Here is a 10,818-nt window from a genome sequence, read left to right on the forward strand (position 1 = left end):
GTTACAAAAACTACAGAGAGTATAAGACTACAGCGTAAACGATACTTCTCTGATACAATAACTAAACTACACTTCTCTGCGACTGACTTAGGACGTCAGTTCTTCTTCTTCTTCCCCGTCTTCCCTGAGTGCAGAACTCCACTGCAACTTCTGATTTTTGCTCTGCAGCTCCTCCAAACCCTCCGTTCGGTCTCCAAACTCCCGATCACCCTGCTGGAACTCTTATGACTTGTATTTATACATAACAGCGTCCAAAAATCCCTTCAAATCTTCACCTTTTCCTTCGACCTGAAGTCACGGGATTTCTTCCCTTTTCTCACCTCTGTACGCGTCACTGAGTTGTAACAAACCCTCTCAAATATAGAAACAAACCTCGGTCAGAAGATATCCTCCCAAAGTTCACGTAACTTCCAAGTTTAGAATAATAACTCGTGATATTCTCCTCGGGTCTGTTTTTCTTCGACAAGATTATACAGCCTAATTTGATCGAACCAAACACACGTACCATACCTATAATGCTCTAACAGGTCCAGCCCAAACAAAACCCGTGATTCAATCTCATCCAAACACGTCCAAAACCCAAATCAAAACTACGCCAGTTGCTGCAAAAGTTTCCCGCCTTTTTGTGAATTTGAATTTGGAAGATGACCTCCCCCTATCCAGTTCTGGTGTGCCAGTAGTAGTTGCCCTGGAAATGGATGACCCTTATTCATTCGAGGGGTGCCTTTAGAAATTTCTCTTGGGTGCCTTTAACACATCTTCTGGGTGCTTTTAGTAATTCTCTAGAGGGTCCAAATACCGCTTTTTCGAACCAATTTCACCGCAAAATCTTATTTCTTCAAAAACACCTATAAGTACATAAAACAGCAAAATAAACACAAAAATCGAGCACTAACAATATACAAAATTGAGAACAAAATAGACACATAAATGCGTCCATCGCTACTCCACCTATTCCCTATAACATCACAAACAGCATTTTCAACACCAACACATGGAGAAATAAATACATACAAGTGTCGGGAAACATCACCATGTACAGGAAATGCAGAGCTCAACTCTTGCAGGTCTCGGTCCTAACCATGGCAATTATTAGTCTGTCTTGCTTCTTTCTGTGTAAATTGATTACCGGATCAGAGTCCTTCTACGGCTTTTCCTTCCACTAACTGATTCCACTACTGAAGGCGTAACGAATCAAGTATCAACTCCATTAATTCACTTCACTCAAGATCATCACCGACACATTACTATGTTTTCATCATCAATACCTTACCATGCTTTACATGATGAAATCAATGCCTAAATAGGCACACATCTTCTTCATCCATCTGATGGATGTGATCAGAAAGGATCTAACCGTGAAAGTTTATTCATGGACTACGACGTTTATTATCGTCGACAGAAGGGGAAGTAGAAGAATGACATCATACATGATATTTGTAGTATATATAAATGGGAATAAGATTAGGGGTGGGACTTGGGTTAGTTGGGCGGATTTGAAGGCTTGGCCGAGGCAGATCCGAGCTAGAAATTCTTTGCCCAGATTGCCCATCAAATCCGTGGAACTCATTGATGTGTTGTCCAAATCCGCCCAAGTTATGTTCCTCGAGTTCCCCGGATTCCTCGGGTTGGTCCAAGTTCCACTACACATACAAGTTTGTTAATGTGATAATAATAAATTTAATAATAATAAAATTTAATTGCTAAATTTATTTTAAATTTCCAAATAACTGAAGATTACAATAATATAAACTCTTTTCATATTGAATGATTAATGAGATAGATATAATTTATATTTTCATTAATAGATTTGAAGATAATATCTAAAATTTCTCTAAATAGATGATAATACCAATTATAAAGAAATATCTTATATATAGTTTTTCGGGTTGGGTGGATTGTTTGGATTAGAAATATTTGTGTCCATGCTTGCCCAAATTTAACTCGAGTTCATAAAATTTATACCGAAGCTTGCCCAAAATTTTGAAACACGTTGTCCATTTCCGCCCAACGTTCGGGTTGGGCATGGCTTGGGTGGGTTGACCCAACCCAAGTCCCACCCCTAAATAAGATTGGGATACATTTAGTTATGGAAACCTGGTTGGTAAAAAAAATATTATGTAGTTGCTTAAATTATTTCATTCCTGGTCACCATTGGTAAAAGAAATATTATGCAGTTGCTTAAATTATTTCATTCATAGTCCTATCGTAGCCGTAGTTAACAGTGTTTCAGTTGTCCCTCTAATTTCTGTACTATTTTCACATTCTCTTCTTTTTGTTTGTTGTTGCACTTCCTCCTCCTTCAGCATGTAATAATGTCATATTTTTGCATGCGATACCTCTAAAGACTCATCTTGAGCATGAGCCTCACGGCCAAAACAATATAATTACACTATCAACTGATCGCCGTCATTTGTTAAGAAATGAAGCTCCAGAAGAGACCATAAAAGCTTAAATGCACAAAGAGAGGTCAATCAGGAGACACATCCATAGATTACAAGGTCTACAGTTGCAAAAGAGAGATCAATCAGGAGACACATCCATAGATTACAAGGTCTACAGTTTAATAGCGATCAAGTAGAAGAAACAGTCAAAAGGGAATCTTATACTCAACAGTCCAAACAAAATGTAAAGGGGGGACTGAAGAAACAGAGCTTCATCGTTGCTGACTTGATCACTTTCTCACTTTCTTTCTGTACACATGTAAAAGCATTTAATGAAATTGGGGTTTGTTCAATCCTCCTCAAATCGTTTCATTTCCAATCCATAGCTTTCATGTGCCTGCAGCAGAACGAATTATCAGACCAAATCCATGCTCTTAATGCCTAATATGCTTGCAATTTCATTTTTAAGGTCTACTGTCAGTTTTTTGGGCTATCCCTGACTTATCATAGTTTGTGGATTGACTGAAAGTTCCGTAAACTTATCAATGACATCATGTAAATGCCTAGCTTCACTTGCCAATAGAACTTTAACCTTTTTTTTTGTGTGTGTGTGAACAAAACTTTAACGGTCCTTGCTGCTCAGTACGAAGAAACAAATGGAAGCTGAAAGTTCTGTGGGTGCATTTCCAATAATCATTTAAAAGAGAAGTTCATGGATTGACCTGAAAGTTCGCTAAACTTATCAAATGATTTCATGTAAATGCTAGCCTGTTTTACCCAGCGAGTGAGACTGAGACTAGCAGGGTGAGTGAGGAGGCGGTGCTTCTTGAGAGAAAAACCAGTGATCGGATTGCAGTTCCCAAAATCAGATGGGGGGGTTACGATGGGTTATATGTGGGAATCAGTACCACACATACCTTGGTGGAGATCAAAGAGAAGAGAGACACTCGCATATCTTTTGAAATCCTTCTAATGACTTTTTGATGCAGGGGCATAATATGACCCTTTAGAGTGTTTTTCTATTGAGGATTACCTAAGCTATTTTATCTCTTAAGGAAGGGCGTTTTATGTCTATTAGCCTAGGGTTTCTCTCTTTAGGTTATTTGCTAATATAAATAGGTTATTAGTCGTCTTTTAGAAGATAGACTTTATTATGATATTTTGTTAAACTTTAATCTGCGGATTATAGAAGAGCAATGGTTTTAACCTAGACTCGATTATTACGTTCAAAAAAAATTGTTATCAATCTTATGTTCTACTAGTTTATCTTTGTTCTATTTTCCCTAGTTTAGTGTTCTGATTTCTAGTAATGCATTACTTTTCCTATCAATCCATCAGTATTCTAAATTTCTGCTAGATATTTTTCATGTTATAGATGTGACAGCTTTTGAGTCTGAAAAACGTGTCGTATACAGTCTGGACGAGATAGAAGAGGCTACAATGAACTTTGGTGGAAGAAGGAAAATTTGAGAGAGTGGATATGGTTGTTTACCGTGGTGTGTCCTAGGAGAACAAGCATATTTTGGTGCAACCATCCCAAGCTGCAGTAGTAGTTCAGGTTTTATATTATGTGTACTATTCATGAAATATTTGATATCTTCCGCAAAACTATATATACGTAATTCAAATACATAACTCTAACTAGAGTGCTTAATGGAACAACGGAAAACCAAAAAGCACAATAAGAAAAAGGAAAACCAAAAAGCACAAGAACAGTCATAAGAAAGTATGTGTAATCTTGCAAAGTTTCTAGCCTAAGTATAGTTTCTAACCAGACAAAAGCACAAAGAGGATCAACCTGATGGGTTTCTTAGAACTTCAACAAATAAGAACACAGATAATCGAATGCCATAATTAACTTTAAGAAGTCGGAAAATCAACAAAAAACTCACTGATTATCAGCAGTAGGACCCGAACTAGACACTGCGGCTGTCGTCATGGATCCAGAACTACAACACCACAATGGATAATATTAAGACTTTCCATACAAATAGAAAAGGACTTCACCTAACCTAATCATCTCCTAAAACTATACCTACTTCTTTGTTCTAATCAAACTTAAGAATACCTAGAAACCATGCATTCTTTGAAAAGTAGGTGAAGTACAAAACAATGTAATCCTGACTCCGGAAAATCTTCTACTAATGTGAAGCTTCATCTATTAATTTAAAGCCATCTCCCAAATTTTAAAAGTTATATATGCATTGCAATAGATTTTATTTAGGAGATGTAAAGGTTGGGGTTTACAAAATCACAACTCCGGGAGGGGATCCATCCGTATCCCATATTAATTTATAAGTAGTGAACACATAAAGCATGCTTCTATGAGTCATCCGAAAGATTGCAAATGAACCAAATAATATCAAAAGTACCTGAGACCAGGAGCATGGATAGGAACACTATTCTCTTCTCGAGGTGGGAAGTCAACTCCAGCTGACTATCAATTATAATACAGTAACTAATTCAGTGGAGCAATTCAGTATAAGAGTTAAGAGACATCTATTATGTTCATTCATTGAAACATGGAGCTGCTGGAAACTCTCCAGCAGACCTCAACAGAAATTTAAAGAAAGATGCACCAACACTAAGAGATATCTATTATACTACCAGCATACACAATTACATGGCATCCTAAAGAAAACCATAAGAATGAATTGATGGCATGCCTCCAATACATCACTCCGTTTGCTGCAAACATCACATTCTGACATGTACTTTTCGAAATTATAGAAAGTGGTAATAATCAACCAAACTTTACTAGAGAGCAATTTAAATGTTGTCACTACTAATCAATCTGCTTCAGTTGCAGAGTTACTTAATTAAGAGCCACGGACGAAGAAATCAAAACAAAATAACTGCAATTTTTAAAAAAGTTCATCTAGATGATTGCCTCGACTTATAATTGTGTACGATGACTTAACCAATACGCGGATGATATCATAGCAACAAGATTTGACTCACAGATTGTAGGAGAAGCAGAAAATAATTGATGGTGTGCGACAAAGCTAATCCAGCCTAATAACATGAAATTCCCTCAAGAACAACATAACAAAAAACTGAAATGAGCACCTTTAGTTTTCGATATGCATCATTGTACTGCAGAGAACTTCCAGAAGACCCTCCCACAGCTTCCTGCCACCTATCTATTAAGACCAGTATTTGATCCCTCACACTTAAGTATGGCTGCAACATCGAAAATTTAGGAAATTGATGTTGGATAATCCAGATTGAAGCACACAAAGAACAAAATCAGAAGCTTGAAAAACTAGGATACCGTATTCTGCACTATTTTGACCATATCTTCCAAGATTCCAAGCTCAGCAATTGGCCCAAACACCTGATCCCCGCAATTTTCACAAAGAGTTTCTAAAACCTGGTTCAATTTATGAAAATAGTGTTAAACTGTAGAAAACTTATGTTATGACTTCATACGGGTATCGTACTAACCATCTAAAGTACATGATGTGTGAATACCTTATAATTGAAACCAAGACTGACATCAGATGTAAAACATAAAGTTCGCCAGACTAATGATGATGAATACTGGATAAATATGGCTCCAACCAAGTGATGAAAGTAAGTCTTAGTCAATAGGGGGAAAAAAAACTTATGGCATCTATTCAGGTTACAAAGAGAAATGTGATAAGGACTACGTGACATATAAAGGCCCTAGCTGAGACTGCTTTGCTTTCCCAGAACCAGTAAACAAAATTCTAAACTCTAATCTCCAAATTATGTATTAGAAACCTCCATGGGAGTATCAGAAGTAGTAGTTTATAGATAAATTCACACATTCCTACCAGTCTTGCTGCCTTCAATATATGAAACAAAAAAAATTAAAATAAACACTACCAATACAACATTGTAGACCAGAAGAATGCTTAGTTAACATCCACCAATAAGCAATTCTTCAAGTAAGTCAAACTCACACTGAGACACAGATGTTGCATCCGTGGTAATGTATGCCAAAGTCGTGTTTTAAGATATTTCAACGCATCCTTTGTTTGCCTGCAGCTTCACAAATTCATTTAAGATCTAAAACTAACAAAATATTAGGGGAAAGCAGAAGGATGAAAAGAATACCCAGGATTCGATTTAAGAATTTTGCATAACTCGGCGACCTCATTCCAATCAGGACTTTCAAGCATTATTCTAGTAGCCCTTTCAGCACATACAACTGCTTTCTTATCCATCGTTACACCCTAAAGATATCAAAATTAACAAACCAGTGAGAAAATCATATCAAAAGTTGGGGCATTAAGAGGAATCCTATGAAAAAATTAGGGATTAAGATCGAATATGAATATATATCAAAAACTAGGGCATTAAGATCGAATATGAATATATGATTTGAAAGAGAAAAGAGATCTCACTAGAGAGAGAGGAGAGAGTTCAGAAGAGTCTCTGGATCCTTAAACAAGAGTGAAAGAATTTTCGGGGGGAAAGTGTTCGACGCCTCACCCTCTCGTACTCCAATGGTCGTGGACTTAATGAGATGAATTTTATTCTGGCCTTAAAAAGAAGGCTCCGTCTATTTGCCATCCCCACTTTTCCTATTTGTCATTTTCATAAGAATTTTTAAAGTAATTTTACTTTGTAGGAATTACCAATAGGTACCATTATAGTGTTCTTAGTTAGTGGCAGGTCCACCCATTAAAGCCCAGTAATCAGAGGTTCATAATTAAAAGAAAACATGAAAATGGACCAAAATTTTTAAGCCCAGGTCCTGCACACGTGCGAGATCAGGTATACGTAATATGAAAATACCACAAATAACCTTTCCTATTTAATATGTTAAAAGCAGGAGAAATATTATTCACATTTCATATTCATTTTCTTCTTCTCTTTCCTCTCACCATTGTTGCAGATGAAGATGAAGATTTGTCTTTATTCTTTCTCGTTTCTACCGAATCAGATGATGAAGATTTTTCTATTGTAATGTTTCTTTTAAGGTTTTGGCGATCTAATCATTGTTGTGCTTGATTATGTTTTCGATCTCCATGGTTGATTTGTCGACTATATATTAGATCTAGATGAATAATCACATTTTTTGTTCATTTCGTTGCTAGATTTGATTATGCCACTTCCATTTTAGATGTTTTAGACGTGTTTCAGTTCTTTTTTGTATATGAAGCAACAGTACGTATATCCCGTACTGATAGAAACTTAGTTTATTTTTGAGAAGAAGAAGAAGAAGAAGATGCATCGTTATGATTTACGACGAGAAGATTGTTTGTGTTTCCAGGTATGTATATTAACAATGATTTTCGGTTTTCATTCTATTTTTTTCATAGATTCGTTACTAGTTTTTCACATGCAGCTGAAGTTTAGATTATGAATCAGCAGTACATATATGATGTACTGAAAAATTATGCTTTAATTTTGTTATTTTTGTAGTTTTTGATATTTTTCTTTTTCGATCTAGAAGTATATATATGGAATATTGAAGAAAAAAAAGTGTTTCGATTCTGTTTTTTAGAGATTCATTACTTGGTTTTCACGTGCAACTGATTTTAGTTTCATTTTGGTTGTTTTTGATATGCTTTTAAGTTGTTTTTGTGTATTAATCATCGGTACGTATATGATATACTGGTGGATTTTGATGGAACAAGTTCAGATCTAAATAAACAATCATGTGTTTGTGTTTATTTCATTGGTAGATCTGATACTTTTATGGTTTGTTTTTCAGTTTTCTTTTGTGTATTACCTATCAGTACATATATGATGTACTATTTTCTTTTTGTGGTTACTATGAATCTCTAGGTTTTCTCTTATTTATTTGGGTTTGTTATAGTTTGTTTTTGTGTATAAATTGACAGTACATATCTGGTGTACTGATATAAAATTCTTTTGATTCTGTTTGTTCAGTGTTTTGCCACTTTTTTTTGGTTTGATCCATTAGTACATATGGGTAACACTGAAATATGTGTATGAATTGACAGTACATATCTGGTGTAATGAGTTTGTTATGATTATTGAGCATTAAATTACTCGAATTGGTGATTAATTAAGAGTTGATTTTTCATTTTGTCAAAGCTTCAGAGTTGAGGTAATTTTCTAATAAAAATATTTTGGAAATTGATAACGGCAGATGTGATGATGATGATGGTTTACAAGACTGTGTTCTCAAAATTAATGCACCAAATCTAGTGTCATTTACCTATCATGGTTGGGTGGCAAAGGAATATTTTCTTTTCAGTTTTCAAACACTAGAGTCTGCAAGCGTTTGGCTTTGTGTACCGAGGGGGCGAAAGATAGGTGCAGCTGTAAGTAAGTTTTTTCAAGCGCTTGCACGTGTAAAAAAATTAACAATATGTGCTGCAACCCTACAGGTACTCTTCTTTCTTTTGCTCTCTTTAAATTTTTATGTAATATATGCTCAAGCAGATTCCTAAAAACTAATATACTTGCTAATGTTGCTTTAGTTGTGATGAATAGACAATATCTGTTGCGGACGAGTTCGTAAACATTGTACCTATATTTCATAATTTGGAGAAGTTGTTACTAGAACTGGAAGTAACTATTGATAAATCAGTATTCCACTGCTCAAAGCAGCACCTAATTTGACTCATCTTGAATTTAATGAGGTAAGTACACAAAACTTGTGATGTTTATTACCCATCTTAGAAAAACAAGTCCTGGGTGTTGTTAAGCATATTTATGCCATTAAAAAATTTACTCTTTTAATGTCCATCTGTTTCTTTTTTTTTCTAATCCCAACCCAGAACATTCACGACAAAGTAGAAGATGAATATTGGGATGGTCTTATGTTGACAACAAGATGTTTGTTTGAACACCTCCAGTCTGCTTGTTTCATGTTTTTTAATGGAAATGCGAGGGAGATGAGGTGGTTGAAACTAATTCTGAGGAATGCAAAAGTTTTGCATACAATTACTGTTGGAAGTTATGTCAATCCTATAATGCGAAAAACAAACAAGTACTTATGTCAGAGTTCCCAAGTCTTCCTAAAGCCTCCGGCAGATGTATGGTTGAATTCCACTAAGCTTGCTTGATGTTGTTTTTAAGCTGGTTAGTTTTCTATATCCTGGTATTTATTGTCAAATAGGATCTCTTCGGTGCAGATGAATTTGTGTACAATCTACCTAACGGGGATGATATTGAAAAAAAATATCATCTCCCAAAACTAGGAAACTTATCAAGAATTTCTCGAACTAGTTCATCTACTTTTATGTCCTTGAGAACAGTCGATGGGTCTGTTATTTAGATTAATTCGTATGATCCTACAATATATGTGATGTAATACGTTTTCTAATTTATTTATAATTGATTCTAACATATATGTACTTTACCTGGAAGCGGTGCAGCAGATATGTACTCGAATTGTAAGCAGCAGATATATACTCGAATTTGTAAGCAGTGCAACAGATATGTACTCAGATTTATAAGCAGTGCGGCATATATGTACTCAAATTTGTTAGCAGATATGTGCTCGAATTTGTGAGCAGTGTGCCAGATATGTACTCAAATTTGTAAGCAGTGTAGACACAAACGTTTGGTAGCAGGGGGTATTATGGTCATTTCTATGTTTTAATTAATTTTGGACCTCCGGATAAAAAAAATCCGGTTAGACCCTACTATAAATAACTATATGGGCCTAGGACCAAACAAAAAATTTTACTTTTACTTTTCAATTCTATTTTTCCTATTTGCCACCTAGAAAGTCAAATATAATTTGACTATAACTACCACCATTTTTATTTTGTCTTCTTCTTCATTAATTTTTATTTTCTCTGAAAACCCATTAAAAAATATTAACCCTACATTAGAACTCTATTCAATTAGTTCACTATTATGTAAAAACCATTTACTATTTTAACTCTTATCCTTTAACTAGTAGAAATCAACATTTTAATCGAAAAATAATCCGTTAATCATTATTATGGAAGATTCTACAATCAAAAATCTAGGACAAAATATTCAAACCTTAAATGAAAGAAACAACCAACAAGATTTTGCTATTTTAGATGAAAATACATTTATTGAAGAAGATACGGAGGTAAGTAACTGATTTATTTTCGTTTGATTTGTTTTTTTCCGGTTTTTTTTCCTTCTAATTTTCTCGTTGAACTGTCTCCCGTTTCTGGAAGACCACAAAGCACTTCAATCGTCCAAGAAGGGACGAATGTATACATAAATCGTCGTCTATAACTGGACGACTGTACCCTTGGAAACGAGATCGTTCCTAGACGACTGTAGTACCTTGTGATCCTTCTTAAGCGAACGAATTTAACTGTCTGACATTATTTTTCACAGGTACTTCACAACTCATTAAGATGTCATTCCCAATTTGGATCAGCTGAACAAGTTATTTTAGATGAAGAAAAAGGGGACGAGACAGTTTTAGATGCCACGGACCAATATAATGTGGAGTAACCATAACCTATCGAAGATGTTGGCTTCGATTCTACTGAAT

General features: G+C 35.2%; 1 protein-coding gene across 2 annotated transcripts; it reads right to left on the reverse strand.

The window, feature by feature from the left end:
• Positions 1-2,412: 2,412 nt before the first annotated feature.
• LOC113281158 (TOM1-like protein 3) lies at positions 2,413-6,907 on the reverse strand. 2 transcript variants are annotated; one of them, XM_026529817.1, is made up of 9 exons: positions 6,758-6,907; positions 6,468-6,586; positions 6,314-6,392; positions 5,659-5,757; positions 5,454-5,567; positions 4,757-4,821; positions 4,277-4,333; positions 3,877-3,925; positions 2,413-2,781 (listed from the first exon to the last, which is right to left on the reverse strand). In XM_026529817.1, the coding sequence occupies exons 2-9, from the start codon at positions 6,575-6,577 to the stop codon at positions 2,734-2,736; spliced, it is 621 nt and encodes a 206-aa protein (XP_026385602.1). In that variant the 5' UTR covers positions 6,578-6,586; positions 6,758-6,907; the 3' UTR covers positions 2,413-2,733. The 2 variants fall into 2 exon arrangements, with proteins under 2 accessions (XP_026385602.1, XP_026385603.1); XM_026529818.1 differs by lacking the exon at positions 3,877-3,925 and having other exon boundaries at positions 6,758-6,906.
• Positions 6,908-10,818: the final 3,911 nt, after the last annotated feature.

This window comes from Papaver somniferum, chromosome 5 (assembly GCF_003573695.1).
Source record: "Papaver somniferum cultivar HN1 chromosome 5, ASM357369v1, whole genome shotgun sequence".
Classification (NCBI taxonomy): domain Eukaryota; kingdom Viridiplantae; phylum Streptophyta; class Magnoliopsida; order Ranunculales; family Papaveraceae; genus Papaver; species Papaver somniferum.